We start from the raw sequence: 17270 nt of genomic DNA, 5'->3' as shown, positions 1-17270 counted from the left end.
GGAAGGTGCAGATGAAAGTGCAGGTTCCTTCATCAGGTGGGGGGAGGAATACTAGTTGGCGACGTCACTGGCACAGGGCCTCTCATAGTACGCAAAAGTGTTGCTGCCGGTGGGAGGCGCCCCCGCCGTGCAAACACACCGCTGTACTTTGAGGGGCCCTGTGCCAGTGCCAATGCCAACGAGTGGGCCCCCCCTGCTTGCTCAGGTTCACAGCACTTGCAAAGTTGAAATACTTACCTCTCCCTGCTCCACTGCCGTGACGTGGTCCAGATTTCCTGGGCCCACTAATTACTTGAACCAGCCCTACCCCCCACAACTTTAGCCAAATGACCCCCAATTTCAAATGCCTTCCAATTATTATAAGGTAAATTACGCTTGACAAGCTTCATTAAGAAGAATGGATGGTTTTGACATTAAAATGGGTACTCTAGGTGTTTTCCTGGCCCCCACTCACTGCCGACTATGCTGCCCCATTGACTTGCATTGGGTTTCGTGTTTCGGTCGATCCCGACTTTACGTCATAATCGGCCGATTTCACTCGACCCGACTTTGGACATAGTCGGGTTTCGCAAAACCCGGCTCGACTCTAAAAAGGTCAAGGTCGCTCAACTCTAATCACCACCAAACTACGGGGCCTCTCAGTGTGTGACAACATGTTTCCTTTCTGCAAAGTTGACCATTTTTATCTATGTTAGTCTGAAAGCTACAAACTGACTTAATTACAAATTAGGGGTCAAATTAATAATGAAAATTTACATGAGCATTAACAAAAGTTCTACTTTATCATCAAATGTTATATTTAAAAAAAAATGTTGCTTACCTTATTGGCTTTTCTTTCATTTAAACCATTCGATATATATTTCTTGGGAGAATAATCCTTTTTTGGGGACTTTTTATGCTTAAGTTCTAAATTGTCATGATTTTTACTTGGAGATACCAAAAGAGCACCACCTAAAAAGAATGATATTTTATAAAAATAAGTTAATTAATAAATGAAGCATGGGTATTACAGTAACAAAGTATTCAAAACGGGAAACCATTCAGTCATTCTGAAAAAAAACTGATGAATTCATCTTGCTCACGACAAGACAGATTGCCAGCTCACTGAGAGATCAGATTACAGCTGCTTACTGAAGTCTATGGAGAAAGGGTGGAAAAGCAGATGGAAAGTGAGGGCAGAGAGACAGGGCTGCAGCTTTCTAGTAGGTGTAGCTCAGAGACAACTTAAAAAAATAGTAATACAGCATTGTTCATTTTGCTTAAAAGCGCCATTAAGCACAGTTCATGCGCCATATAAAATTGGTGCTGAAAAGATAGCGGGGTGGTCCTCAAGTGGTTAACATACAGAGAGCGAAAGCATTCAACTAATAATATCGTTTATTAGAAAATATATTCACTGAACAAAATGTAAGAAATAATACTTGTCATAAACTAAATCTATCCTATTTGATTTTTGCTGTTCTCTCCCCCTCCTTTGGACAAATCAGACATTAAGCAGGAAGTCAGAGTTACGGCTGGCCGCTCACTTCCTCCTGAAGCCAGCTGCAAAACAATGTGACCCGTGTCCCGGGAGAGTGAGTGCTGAAATTGTCGGAACGGCACCAACACTGGAGGCGAATACACCGTGTTATTTTACTGGGAAAAAACATGCTGGATGAGACGGGGTTGTCTGAGTAGTACTAAACCAAGTGCTTTGAATATTTTTTCAGTGCCATATTGTCTCTTTACTAGATGTCTTTTAAATAATATGACTTTTTTGATGAATCAAAGATAAACCATATATTTTTATTGGGCATATGCTTCTGTGATTTTTTTTTAATATTTGGGAAAGCACCTGTATTATTCTGGCCTTATATAAAAATTCAAAGAATATGAATTTTTGGGGATCACCGGGCGTTTTAGTAGGTCTTGAAAAACAGCAGTGTATGACTAAAGCTGTTTAGGTCCAATATCTACAATTCTCCATAATAAAAAGAAAACCTTTGAGGTGTAGTAGCAATGAATGCTGTAGCAATCTTGAGTAACAAGTTACCTGTCGCTGGAGTAGTCAGGTCATGATGAGTCCTCTGTACTTGTCCGTATGTTTTTAGTTTTGGGGTAGGAAGCCTTCCCTCAACCACTGACGCTGAAAAGATGTCAGATTGCTCCTCCGAAGGACTAGATTTAGCATCAAAAGTTCTTTGAAAAAATGGAGTAAATTATAAAAGGAACATGACCAAAAATACGGTATGTAAATTTTATGTTTACCTGTTGATATTTACATCACAAATCATGATTTCTACACACAATAAACAGAATTCCAATTTACAATGGGTATAATGTTTACCTTTTCTGGAAAACAAAAATAGTTGTTGATGGCCTGTACTACTAAATTAACTTAGGCTACGTTCACACTAGCGTTCGGCTAGTGTGCGTCGCGCTAGCGTTGGGCGACGCAGCGGCGACGCACGCGTCATGCGCCCCTATGTTTAACATGGGGGACGCATGCGTTTTTACTTGTTGCGTTTTCCGACACGTGCGTCTTTTTTTACGCTAGCGTCGGACCAAGAAAACGCAACAAGTTGCATTTTTCTTGCGTCCGATTTTCGTCAAAAAACGACGCACGCGTCGAAAAACGCAGCATTTTTCGGTGCGTTGTGCGTCGCGTCGCCGACGCAGCGGCGCACAACGCTAGTGTGAACGTAGCCTAAATTATACAAATGTTACCCTCTAAAATCAAACAGATCAGGTACAATGCCTTGTATGTAGGGTTATAGCACCCTGAAAGTATCAGATTTGCTAGTACTAGCACACCATGTGAGCAGGGTGCCACTAGCTCCCTACTGTTCAGCACATTTTCTGCACCATGCTGATGTATCAGGAGAAAACAATGTCAAGTTTAAAAAAAACTGCAGAAAATTAGTGACTTTTTAAATGATTATGATGCTCTGTAAGTTGTTCTGGAAACTTAAATTTATCCCAGGGAAAGTTGTGCAGAAGCTTTATAAGCCAGGCTCTTTATCGTAATAAATCTAGTTTATAACTGAACCCCTTAGAGCAAAATGACATATATGTACATCAGAACTGGGGTCACCGTATGGGTGGAGCGCTCAGGAGCTCAGCCCTCTCCACATATGGTAGCTTTCAGGTATGTTACATAGCCAGCATATGTTTTTAATAGCAGCAGCTGGAGCTGAGCTCCGATCTCTGCTGTTAACCATTTAGATGCTGCTGTCCAGGTTTGACAACATTTAAACTAAGCAGTTTCCGAGAGTGTGCGAATGCGCATTAGCTCCCACTGGCCCCCTTAACCCAATAGCAAGGGGACCCCTTTAGAATTGTGGCTTTTTGGTCACTCACTACATCTCACTAAAAAAATGCAATAAAAATCTATCAAGATTTAGCATGCAACCCAAATTGATATCAATAAACCATTTGCCGTGCAAAAAACAAACCCTCTTTCAGTTTCATCAACAGAAAATAAAAACATTAAGAGTCTTGGAAAATGGCGATACAATATCTACTATATAATTGTCTAAGGGTAATGCCCACGACCATTGCCATGACCAATCAGCGACGGGCATAGTCCGGCGGCAACATGGCCGCTCCCTCCTCCCCGCAGTCAGTGCCCGCTCCATACTCCCATCCAGTCAGCGCTCACACAGGGATAATGGTAGCGCTAACGGACCGCGTTATGCCGCGGTGTAACGCACTCCATTAACGCTGCTATTAACCCTGTGTGACCAACTTTTTACTATTGATGCGGCCTATGCAGCATCAATAGTAAAAAGATCTAATGTTAAAAATAATTTAAAAAATAAAAAATCGTTATATGCTCACCGTCCGTCGGCCCCCAGATCAGGAACAGGCCTTTCCCGCTCCTCGCGACGCCCCAGTAACCGCTCCATGCATTGTGATCTCGCGAGATGATGACGTATCGGTCTCGCGAGACCGCTACATCATCATCTCGCGAGACCGCAATGCACTCTGGAGACCGGAGCCCGCGAGGAGCGTCGGTAAACGCTTCCTGGATCGGGGGGCCACCGGAAGGTGAGTATATAACTATTTTTTATTTTAATTCTTTTTTTTAACAGGGATATGATGCCCACATTGCTATATACTGCGTGGGCTGTGCAATATACCAGGGGTGTCAAACTGCATTCCTCGAGGGCTGCAAACAGGTCATGTTTTCAGGATTTCCTTGTACTGCACAGGTGATAATTTAATCACCAACTCATTATTTGTGTAGGTGATTAAATTATCACATGTGCAGTACAAGGAAATCCTGAAAACATGACCTGTTTGCAGCCCTCGAGGAATGCAGTTTGACACCCCTGCAATATACTACGTGCGCTGTGTAATATACTACGTGGGCTGGGCAATATACTACGTGGGCTGTGCAATGTAATACGCGGGCTGTGCAATGTAATACGCGGGCTGTGCAATATACTACGCGGGCTGTGCAATATACTACGTGGGCTGTGCAATATACTACACGTGCTGGGCAATATACTACGTGGGCTGTGCAATATATTTCACGGGCTGTGCAATGTACTACTTGGGCTGTGCAATAAATTACGTGGGCTGTGCAATGTACTACTTGGGCTGTGCAATATACTACGTGGGCTGTGCTATACACTACGTGGCCTGTGTTATACACTACGTGGGCTGTGTTATACACTACGTGGCCTGTGTTATATACTGTGTGCGTGGGCTGTTATATACTACGTGAGCTGTGTTATATGCTACGTGGGCTGTTATACACTCCGTGGGCTGTGCTCTATACTATGTGGCTGTGCTATATACTCCGTGGGCTGTGTTATATACTACGTGGCTGTGCTATATACTACGTGGCTCTGCTATATATTCCGTGGGCTGTGCTATATACTCCGTGGGCTATGCTATATACTACGCGGCTGTGCAATATACTACGTGGCGCTGCTATATACTACGTGGCTCTGCTATATACTATGTGGCTGTGCTATTTACTACGTGGGCTGTTATATACTACGTGGCTGTGCTATATACTATGTGGCCGGCCGTGAACAATCAGCGACAGGCGCAGTACGGCCGCGAATTGGCGCGGGAGTTGAACCACGCTTCGCTAATTGGTCGCAATCCTGTGTATCGGCCAAATCCTGTGTATTCAATGTATTATTCTAAAATCTTCATAAATAAACTACATACATATTCTAGAATACCCGATGTGTTAGAATCGGGCTACCATCTAGTATATTATATACAGTATATATATATATATATATATATATATATATATATATATATATATATATTTTTTTTTTTTTTTTTTTTTTTTTTACAAATCTCTAAAAAAAAATTGGCATCGCTATAAAAAAAAAAAATCTATGCAAGTTGAATATCGCTGTTATCATAATGGCCTGGATAATCATGTTTCCAAGTAGTTTTACCATACAATGAACATTATAAAATAAGGCAAGAAATAAACAAAACACAATGACAGAACTCCATATTTTGGTATTGGATTTTTTTCCAATTTTTCAGTCCACTGTATGGTAAAATGGATGGCATCATTGAACATGACAACTCGTTCTACAAAAAAAAAAACTCATATGGCTATGTTGACAGAAAAATAAAAAGAGTTATGGCCCTTGGCCGGGAGATCTGCCGCCCGGCACCCGGCAACAATAGGAAAATTTTCCTATTGGTTCATTTTGATCACTGTGATAGACACTATCACAGTGATCAAAATAAAAAAAAAAAGTAAATAAAACCCCCTTTTATCACCCCATCAGATAGGGAAAAATAATGAAATAAAAAAAAATTATTTCCATTAGAGTTAGAGTTGGGCTAAAGTTAGGGTTAGGGCTTGGGTTAGGATTGTGTTTAGGGTTGGGATTAGGCTTAGTGGTGTGTTGGGGTTAGAGTTGTGGTTAGGACTGGGATTAGGGTTGTGGTTAGGGTTGGGATTAGGGTTAGGGGTGTGTTGGGGATAAGGTTGGAGTTAGAATTGGGGGGTTTCCACTGTTTAGGTACATCAGGGGGTCTCCAAATGCGACATGAAGGCATCATTGATTCCAGCCAATTTTGCATTCAAAAAGTCAAATGGTGCTCCCTCCTTCTGAGCCCTGCCGTGCACCCAAACAGTGGCTTTGTCCCCCACATATGGGGTATCGGCGTACTCTGGAGAAATTGCACAACAAATTTTGTGGTCCGTTTTCTCCTGATACCCTTGTGAAAATAAAAAAAAACATAGTTCCAAAGTAAATTTTTTGTGAAAAAAGTAAAATGTTAATTTTTTCCTTCCACGTTGCTTTAGTTCTCGTGAAGCACCTAAAGGGTTAATAAACTTCTTGAATGTTGTTTTGCGCACCTTGAGGGTGCAGTTTTTAGAATGGTGTCACTTTTGGGTATTTTCTGTTATAATGACCCCCCAAAGTCACTTCAAATGTGAGGTGGTCCCTAAAAAAATGGTTTTGTAAATTTTGTTGGAAAAATGAGAAATCACTAGTCAACTTTTCACCCTTATAACTTCCTAACAAAAAAGAAATTGTGCTGATGTAAAGTAGACATGTGGGAAATGTTATTCATTAAGTATTTTGTGTGACATAACGCTATGATTTAAGGGCATAAAAATTCAAAGTTTGAAAATTGCTAAATTGTCCCCATATTTCCGTTTTTTTCATAATTAAACGCAAGTCATATCAAAGAAATTTTACCACTAACATGAAGTACAATATGTCATGAAAAAACAAACTCACAATCACTGGGATCCATTGAAGCGTTCCAGATTTATAACCACATAAAGTGGTGAGAATCGTAAAAATTGGCCTGGTCATTAAGGGGACAATGGAGGATGCCAAATAAAATGGGATTACAGATAAACAAATAACATAAATTACATTTTTCATCAAAGAAGAAGTGAAGACCGTAGCTTTTTATAGAATTAGGATTTGAAAGGAAGATAGTGTAAAGTTCTTCATATTCCTCTTTCTACTCATTATTTAGCAAACAGCTACAGAAAAAAAAGAAGTAAGAAGATCTCACTCATCTTAAAGACATTCCTAACATCTAGAGACCTGAAAATAAGAAAAAACTCTGACATAAAAGTAACGTATCGTGGTCAGGGCAGTAGTTCCTCTACGTATCATGGAGAATACTGAGCTCACTTCTTCTTGCCAACCAAAGAAACCTTGGAACTCAGAGAAAAACTCCAGATTCCCTATGACAGTAGAAGAGGGTTTGTGGCTAGAAGACCTGTTCCGCTACGTGTTATGGTGAATGCTGAGCTCACAGCTTCCTGCTGAGTCACCTCTCCGCTCTACTCCCAAGAACACTGTCATATAAGCTGTGCATAGTAACATCGATACTGGCAGATTAACGGTTACAACTAAGGTTACTAATGGAAATTGTGACAATGCAGCATGCCCTTTGCTTTTTTGCAACTTTGTCCCAGTAGAGGAAAATCAATTGCTTCATTGCACTTCAGTTACAAGTGGATATAATTAAATCATAAGGCAGGGAATTATATCAAATGTATAGAACACTAATAATTGCGTGCAATAATGAAAAAGCAGACTTAAGCATACTAAGTTAAGCAACTTTCCAAATAGTAAGTGCTATATGAGTGATCTGCAACTGAATGTAATGCATCCATGAGGGCTCCTGCTCCCTTCTGACCACTCTCTATGCTGAGGATGTGGTACACAGATCTCCACAGTATGGAGATAGGGAAGAGAAAACAGGCTGTAGAAAAGGAGGAAAACACATACAGAGGAAATAAGTAGAGATGGGTGAACCCGAACAGTAAAGTTCGGGTTCTGTACCAAACACCTACTATTCGGGCATGGACCCCGAACACAAACTTCACCATAAAGTCCGTGTTACTGTTCAGGTTCGGCACCCCGAACACCAAGTGTTTTTCGTGCTGTCATCTGCATGACAGTGCGAGAAACATCGGCGGCTCTGATCGGCCGTAAGATTAATACCACCGGTCAGGAGCGCTGCGGTTCTCACGTTGTCAGATGGCAAAGCGAGCCCGCAGCTGTCTCCAGAGGTAAAAAGTTTACCTCCAGTCACTGGTGTCAGCTGATGAGACTACTTCCATCAGCCTACACCTGCTGCCGCCAATAGCAGAAAGAGCAGGTGGCAGCTGATGCTAGTATTCATCAGCCGACACTGCGCACTAAATACATTTTTTTTTTTTTTTAAATGGCGTGGGTTCCCCTGTATTTTTGATAACCAGCAAGGCAAAACTAACAGCTGTGTACTGCAAACCTCAGTTGTCAGCTTTAGCAAGGCTGGTTGACAAGAATAGAGGTGTCCTCACGCCGTTTGTTTACATTATTTAATTAATTGTGCTGTGCTAGCGGTGATGTCACCAAGGTCATCGCAGTTCAGGGGCCCGGATGCGAACCCAGTCTCAGTAACCTGCGGTAACCTTGATGATATCACCACTATTCACTGAGGCTGAGTTCGCAGCAGCTCATTCCTCAGTGGTTTTCAGCCTGGATGTTCACATCTTGGCACTATCCAGGTTAAAAACGGTTTACTCCAGACATGGATTACGGCATGGGGCAGAACAACGGACAGGTGAGGGATATGGTTGCTTTTTATTTTTGTTTTTTTTCTAGGAGACCATGGCTTCAGTGGAATGGGCGTTAGGTGAGTATAACTGTGTTTGTTATTTTTAAATAAAAAAAGGAAAAGTGTGTTTTTTTTATTTCAAATAAAATGCTTTATTCTGGCTATGTGTTTATTTGCAATACAACTATAGGATAAGTAGTGGATAGGCGTCTTATAGATGCCTCTCCATTACTAAACCATCAGCTTGATGTCGCCGGACAATAGAAAGGTGACATCAATCAACCCCACAAATATGAACCCCACTTTCCACCACCACAGGGCATGTGGCAAGAGCCGTAAAGTGCCAAAATTGGCAAATCTAGTAGATGAGCCTTTTCTGGGTGGCTTCGAGCTACTATTTTTAGGCTAAGGGGGTCAATATCCATGGCCCCTTACCAGCCTGAGAATACCAGCCCCCAGCTGCTTTAGCCATGCTGTTTTTTTAAATTATTTAAATAATTAAAAATAAAGGTGAGGGGACCCTTCTATTCTTGATAGCGAAAATTTCTAAATCTGAAAATTGAGGGTTGCAGCCTACAGCTGTCAGTTTTGCCTAGCTGGTTGTTAAAAATACAGGGGAATCTATACTGGGTTTTTAAAACATTATTTAGAGCGCAGGCACCGACTGATGAATACTCCCATCAGCCACAGCCTGCTCTCGTTAGTGGCAGCAGGTGTAGGCTGATGGGAGTAGCAGTCCCAATATACGATGCCAGTGATCGGAGGGAAACTTTTTACCTCCGCTAATAGCTGCGGACTCACGCTGTAATTTGAAAGCTTGGGAACCTTGGCTCTATGACCGGCGGTAATGATTTTATTGCTGATCAAATGCAGTGCTTTCCACGCTGTCATGCACATGACAGCGTGTCAAATACTAGATGCTCACGCTCCCCATTCAAGTGAATGGGGTCCGGGTTTGAGTACTGTTCTGGCACCCAAACCAAACTTTTTTTTATCTGTTCAGCTGAACCCGCCAGACCCGAACAGCCATGGTTTCGCCTATCACTAGAAATAGGTGCATGATAAAAGCTGTGCTGATATATAAACTAGGAAAGATAGCAGCATCCTGGATACACAGCATGGCAGATGAATGTAGTTTCATAGGCATGAAACTGCATATGTCAACCTAATATACGAGGCCTTTTTTAAGCCTGATGATAAAACTAATAAATACCCACTTCTTCATGCTTCTTTCTCCACTGTTGTTTTCTAAGTCTTGTTTTGTTATCTTATCGTCTTCATGGTCTTCCTCTTCTTCCATTTCATCATCTAATGCGTCAATTTGCAAAGGTTCTATATTTTCGGTTGGTGCTGCATTATCATATTCATCCCAAACCAATTTCCTTCTAACTGGCAGTGTGGAAGCATCTGATCCCCCCAGATTCCCAGTATTAGATGGCATTTTCACTTTGGTAGGTGATTGTTGTAATTTTTCTTTCTTCGAAGATGTTTGCAATCTGTACAACCGATGCAAAAAAAAAAATAAATAAATAAGAGTATAGTTATATGATGTATGATGACTATTTATAGAAGGCCAACATATGGTTGGTCATGGATCCTAAAAAAAATATTTTAGTGTAAAAAATTAACCCTAATTCACTGTTTTATTGATAGGGTTGTAACTGTTGGGGCTCCCAAGGATCATTAAAAAGGGAGATTTTAGTCCTCCAACACAAACACAGAAGGAATTAAAGAAGTTGTTCACACTTGGACAACTTGTTCTCATACCCCTCACTTGGCTCTGATAAAATAATAAAGCCTATACTCCCCTCCCGTGCCGATGCTGTTCCTGCGGTGTCAGCACTCCTCTCCCCGGAGCTCTAGTCCAGTGTTGTGACACGTGACCCCGGCGCCCAATCAGCGCTGCCGTCACTATCCTTGCCTTCGGACAAATCGAACATGAAAAGGAAGTGAGAGATCAACTGCAGCTCAAATTTCATCTTCATGTTCGATTTATTGAAGGGCGCCAATTCGGCGCTGGGGTCACATGTCACCACACCTCATGAAAGCCCCAGGGAGAGCGAGTGCCGACAGCGTGAGAATGGCGCCATCACGAGAGGTAAGCATAAGCTTTATTTTTTCATCAAGAAGGGGTTGTCCTAGTAGTGGACAGCCCATGGACAACATTGTGTATTGGTAATAACACTTTGAAGGGTAACTGTGCTTTCAAGTAACTTTTCAGAATAAGCTGTTCTGTGTGTATATGATGGAATAGCACCATTTCTGGCTTTTATTTAACTTATACCTTTCATTCTCACCAGCTCAAACGCCTAACAGCAACCCAAATGTAACAAAGTCCAAAAGCCATGACATAAAACTTACCCTGCCAGATCTAAAGCCTTAATATCCCTACTCAGATCTTCCTCGCTACTGGAGTTTGTAGACATATCCCACATTCTGTTGTTATTTGAGATGATCTGGTTGAGGTGTTCACGGGAGAAGTGAGTTCCCTGGGCCCGACGTCTATAGTATTCAGCCTTCTCTCGTAGTTCTTTCACCTAGTCACATTAAATATAGTTTGGATCATAATATCTTGTATAACAAATAAATAACATGACTTCAAAATGCCGAGACTTATGCTTAAAGGAAACCTGACAGGTGATTCAGAAATCAGACTCTTAATACAGTAAAATATGGTCAGAGAAAACATACTTTTGAAAGTCACAAAAATTGAAAGGAACAGATGGCACTCACCGGTTAAAAAACTTCTTTATTCCAATACTTTAAAACATCGGCGTCAGGAGGATGGGAGCAGGAGTGGAATGGATGACAGCCGTTTCGCGCTGCAGTGGCGCTTCTACTGGTTAGGTGACCAGTAGAAGCGCCACTGCAGCGCGAAACGACTGTCGTCAATTCCACTCCTGCTCCCATCCTCCCGATGCCGATGTTTTAAAGTATTGGAATAAAGACGTTTTTTAACCGGTGAGTGCCATCCGTTCCTTTCAATGTTTGTATCCATTGTGGCTATTTTCTTTGGAGTGGCACCCCGGCTCATGGAGTACTTACTGCTGTATACATGCTTGCAGCATCAGTTCATGCAATTACCTGTGCACTGAGTGGGCTTCCCCGCTGTGCGGATTAACACTTTGTTGGAGATACTTTTGAAAGTCGGTCAGGGACGATGCAACTAGGACTAAGGGTACCGTCACACATAACGATATCATTAATGATATCATTGCTTTTTGTGACGTAGCAACGATATCGTTAACTAAATCGTTATGTGTGACAGCGACCAACGATCAGGCCCCTGCTGGGAGATCGTTGGTCGCTGGGGAAAGTCCAGCACTTTATTTCGTCGCTCGACTCCCGCTGACATCGCTGACTCGGCGTGTGTGACGCCGATTCAGCAATGTCGTCACTGGTAACCAGGGTAAACATTGGGTTACTAAGCGCAGGGCCGCGCTTAGTAACCCGATGTTTACCCTGGTTACCATTGTAAATGTAAAAAAACAAACACTACATACTTACATTCCCGGTGTCTGGTCAGGTCCCTCGCCTTCAGCTTCCCGCACTGACTGGTGAGCGCCAGCCAGCCGTAAAGCAAAGCACAGCGGTGACGTCACCGCTGTACTTTACGGCCGGCGCTCAGTCAGTGCTGGAAGCTGAAGGCGAGGGACCTGACCAGACACCGGGAATGTAAGTATGTAGTGTTTGTTTTTTTACATTTACAACGGTAACCAGGGTAAACATCGGGTTACTAAGCGCGGCCCTGCGCTTAGTAACCCGATATTTACCCTGGTTACCCGGGGACTTCGGGATCGTTGGTCGCTGGAGAGCTGTCTGTGTGACAGCTCTCCAGCGACCAAACAGCGACGCTGCAGCAATCGACTTCGTTGTCGGTATCACTGCAGCGTCGCTTAGTGTGACGGTACCTTAACCAAGACTAATCTTCTGATAGTCAGAAGATGGTGAGGAGCCACAGCGGGTAGTCACCGGAGATCTACCATTTGGGGCACTCATCCAAGTCGTACTGGTAAATAGATGGCTTTTAAAGGGAATCTGTCAGCAGGTTTTTGTTACCTCATCTGAGCGAGGCGTGATGTAGCTAAATAGACCCTGAATCCAAAGACGTATCACTTATTTTAAAGGGCGCAGCCATTCTGACACAGAGTTTTAAGATTGAGCATGTAGCAGAGCTGAGAAAGCTGCCCCCACCCACACCAGCTTCTGTATACTTCAATTCATTTTTTCAGCGTCGTTTCAGGTTTCTGCACACAGTGCAGGTAAGGATGTTGCCTTCCTTTCTTTGAGCTGGACATAGCGTTTATATAGCTTCCCATGTGCTGGGTGTCCATATTCAGGACCTAGTCCTGCTCAGCCCTTATTTGCATTGACGTCACGTTGACACATGGTAAGATTTTAATACTAGGGGATAGCACCATCCCACTTTGGATACACCTGGACACTGGTGGGATGGCCACTACACTTTTTTTTCAATAAAATACTGTGTTTACCAAGTACTATATGTTATTTCTTTGCACAATTGCTTTTACCCATTTATTTATTGCAGGGTACATGTTCATTTTGTTTATGTCTTAGGTGTTGTTTAATGGCCAGTGTGAACATGCTTCTATATTTTGTATGCATACCAAATTATACTCCAGTTTTTTCATTTCTGTATGTACATAGAGTATAGATAGTAAGCTGCATATCACAGGAGGGGGCGGCGACAGTCTAGCATGCTCGCCTCTACTGTAGTCCAGACAATGATAATCACCAGGTGATAAAACCTTCAGTTTAAGCAAACAACAGCACATTGTCTGATATGTGACACATCGTTGAATTCAGTGTTTTGACTCCTAAATCATCCGGTCTTACATAGCAACAATCTGCTGACAGATTCCCTTTAAAAGAGTGTTGTTGTTTTTTTATTAAATGCCTCTGCGTTTCGTACATGGCTACAATAACTGAGCCAGTCTGTGCTTCATGCTTCCCATCATTTCGGCAGCACGAATCAACTATCAGGTTCCTTTAAAGCAATGCCTGCAAAAGACGACATGCTGAAGCAGTGCCTGCAAAAGGTAACAGTGCAAGATTCAAAGTAAAATATTTAGAATTGAGAGTCCTCAGTGGTTGATACCTTTTAATGGCTAACTGAAAAGATGGTAACAAACTGCAAGCTTTCGAGACTACTCAGGTCTCTTCATCAGGCACAGACTAAAGCAAATTCTGAAGAATCACATATTTATACACAATACAGCTCAGAACTGTCATTATGGGAGAGTGATAAGTAATAAACAGTCGTGTCCATAAATATTGGAACAGTTCCTAGATTAGGAGTGAATGTTTTGTTGTCCTCTGATTGGGGTCTGGTTCTGTTATGATGACCCACATGGTCTGAAGTACAAATTCCTTAATTGATGTAAAAAGACATAAATCCATGCGACACATTCATTCCTGCACTAAGTGTGTCAAAGGTCGTCATAAGTTTATACTCCCAGATTCTCCTGTCTTTCTGAGATTTGAAGCTACCTTTCAATACAAGTAATTTCAGGTTCATGGTGCTATGATCAGGCATACAAAAATGTTTGGCCACAGGTAGAGCCATTCTTTTTTCTTTTATTGTATGGCGGTGAGAATTCATCCTTGTCCTCAGTTTTTGCCCTGTCTCCCCAACATACAGACCCCCAGTTGGACATTTAGTACAAATAATTAAGTACACCACATTAGATGTGATGCAGCTGAAGGTACCTGGGATCTTGTAGTCCTGATGTGAATTGGGGATCTTTATCTTGTCCGTGGTCATTATAAATTGACAGGTTTTACATTTTTTCTGGTTGCAAGGAAAGGTTCCTGCAGCTGTTGGAGAGCACAGGGAGCTTCTGACAATGATGCTTCTTAGATTTGGGGGCTGCCTAAAACACAGTAGTGGGGGGTCTGGAAAAATGGATTGTAAGCGGGCATCTTTTTGTAGTAAAGGTTGTAATTTCAGTGCAGCTCCCCTTAGCACCTCCAGATTTGGATTGTAGGTAACTACTAGAGGTACCCAGTTGTTTTCTTCTTGAACTTTGTGATGTAGCAGGTGATTCCTTGATATTCTGGTGGCTCTTGTGATCTGGTTTTCAATTGTTCTTGGACGGTAGCCCTGATTCAAAAAGGTCTTTCTGAGGCGACCAAGGTGTTTATCCCTATCCATTGGGTTGGAACATATGCGATTGTATCTGATGGCTTGGCTGTAGACAATAGAGTTTTTTATGTGTTTTGGATGGAAACTGTCCCATTTAAGGTATGTTGGACGGTCGATTGGCTTCTGATACAGGGATGTCTCTATTTTATTGTTCTGCAGCTTAATGATGGTGTCCAAAAAGTTAATTTTTTAACTTTAGCTATAGACTGGACCACGGTGAGTCATTGGACGTGGTATATCTCGATTTTTCCAAAGCGTTTGATACCGTGCCGCACAAGAGGTTGGTACACAAAATGAGAATGCTTGGTCTGGGGGAAAATGTGTGTAAATGGGTTAGTAACTGGCTTAGTGATAGAAAGCAGAGGGTGGTTATAAATGGTATAGTCTCTAACTGGGTCGCTGTGACCAGTGGGGTACCGCAGGGGTCAGTATTGGGACCTGTTCTCTTCAACATATTCATTAATGATCTGGTAGAAGGTTTACACAGTAAAATATCGATATTTGCAGATGATACAAAACTATGTAAAGCAGTTAATACAAGAGAAGATAGTATTCTGCTACAGATGGATCTGGATAAGTTGGAAACTTGGGCTGAAAGGTGGCAGATGAGGTTTAACAATGATAAATGTAAGGTTATACACATGGGAAGAGGGAATCAATATCACCATTACACACTGAACGGGAAACCACTGGGTAAATCTGACAGGGAGAAGGACTTGGGGATCCTAGTTAATGATAAACTTACCTGGAGCAGCCAGTGCCAGGCAGCAGCTGCCAAGGCAAACAGGATCATGGGGTGCATTAAAAGAGGTCTGGATACACATGATGAGAGCATTATACTGCCTCTGTACAAATCCCTAGTTAGACCGCACATGGAGTACTGTGTCCAGTTTTGGGCACCGGTGCTCAGGAAGGATATAATGGAACTAGAGAGAGTACAAAGGAGGGCAACAAAATTAATAAAGGGGATGGGAGAACTACAATACCCAGATAGATTAGCGAAATTAGGATTATTTAGTCTAGAAAAAAGACGACTGAGGGGCGATCTAATAACCATGTATAAGTATATAAGGGGACAATACAAATATCTCGCTGAGGATCTGTTTATACCAAGGAAGGTGACGGGCACAAGGGGGCATTCTTTGCGTCTGAAGGAGAGAAGGTTTTTCCACCAACATAGAAGAGGATTCTTTACTGTTAGGGCAGTGAGAATCTGGAATTGCTTGCCTGAGGAGGTGGTGATGGCGAACTTAGTCGAGGGGTTCAAGAGAGGCCTGGATGTCTTCCTGGAGCAGAACAATATTGTATCATACAATTATTAGGTTCTGTAGAAGGACGTAGATCTGGGGATTTATTATGATGGAATATAGGCTGAACTGGATGGACAAATGTCTTTTTTCGTCCTTACTAACTATGTTACTATGTAATTTCAGTACAGGAGTAGTTGAGTGTCAAGGTGATGGTGGGATGAAATTGATTAAACTGTTCATGGAACGTCTTTAGCTGTGGCTCAGACTCCGTCCAGATGATTAAAATGTCATCAATGTAGCGGTAGTAGGCCAGAGGCCTGATGGGACATGAGAACAAAAAGTCACTTTCAAGCTTGGCCATGAAAAGATTTGCTTACTGTGGAGCCATTTTACTTCCAATTGCTGTGCCAGTCTCCTGTAAATAGATCTTGTTGTCAAATTCAAAGTAATTGTGGGTGAGGATGAATTTGATAAGTTTCACCACAGAAGGGTGGTGGGAGGTGCAATAGTCATGATGAACACATCAGACTATATGAAGAAAGCAAACAACTTATGGACACACGCTACTACAAAAAATTGGAGTCGGATCCTACACAGGACTATTACAAGGAACTAAACAAGTTGATATCTTGTCTGCCTGACAAATCCACAAGAGCCGATGACCTGATGCCAGAAAGTCCAAGAACAGGGATATTCTACATGCTTCCCAAAATCCACAAATCTGGAAACCCAGGAACTCCAAGTATTTCATGTGTGGGCACCCTTACTGAGCGGGTATCTGGATGGATAGAGGGTATTCTTAAACCCCTGGTAAAGTATACACCCAACTTCATTCAGGACACAACTGACCTATTGAATAAACTATCAGCAATAGGTCCTCTACCAGAAGGAACCATCCTGGCCACCATGGATGTGGAATCTTTGTACTCCAATATCCCACACCAGGATGGATTAAATGCCTGCAAATTCTTCCTGGGAAACACAGGGACTGATGCTGAATCTGTGGTGAAACTTATAAAATTCATTCTCACCCACAATTACTTTGAATTTGACAACAAGATCTATCTACAGGAGACTGGCACATCAATGGGAAGTAAAATGGCTCCACAGTATGCAAATCTTTTCATGGCCAAGCTTGAAAGCAATTTTTTGTCCTCATGTCCCATCAGGCCTCTGGCCTACTACTGCTACATTGATGACATTTTAATCATCTGGACGGAGTCTGAGCCACAGCTAAAGATGTTCCATGAAGTTTAATCAATTTCATCTGCCCATCAACTTTTTGGACACCATCATTAAGCTGCAGGAGA

General features: G+C 42.2%; 1 protein-coding gene across 2 annotated transcripts in view; it reads right to left on the bottom strand.

The window, feature by feature from the left end:
- Positions 1 to 17270, bottom strand: part of MDM1 (Mdm1 nuclear protein) — a 95255-nt gene that overhangs the window by 32790 nt on the left and 45195 nt on the right. For both annotated transcript variants that reach the window (XM_069764641.1, XM_069764642.1), the window contains 4 exons: positions 10906 to 11081; positions 9762 to 10040; positions 2033 to 2178; positions 821 to 951 (listed from right to left, as the gene is read on the bottom strand). In XM_069764641.1, coding sequence (XP_069620742.1) covers positions 821 to 951; positions 2033 to 2178; positions 9762 to 10040; positions 10906 to 11081 — 732 coding nt within the window. The remainder of the gene's footprint in view (positions 1 to 820; positions 952 to 2032; positions 2179 to 9761; positions 10041 to 10905; positions 11082 to 17270) is intronic.

Source organism: Ranitomeya imitator, chromosome 4, assembly GCF_032444005.1.
Source record: "Ranitomeya imitator isolate aRanImi1 chromosome 4, aRanImi1.pri, whole genome shotgun sequence".
NCBI lineage: Eukaryota > Metazoa > Chordata > Amphibia > Anura > Dendrobatidae > Ranitomeya > Ranitomeya imitator.
Note: the sequence above shows the minus strand (reverse complement) of the source record. Positions and strands in the feature narration are given on the sequence as shown.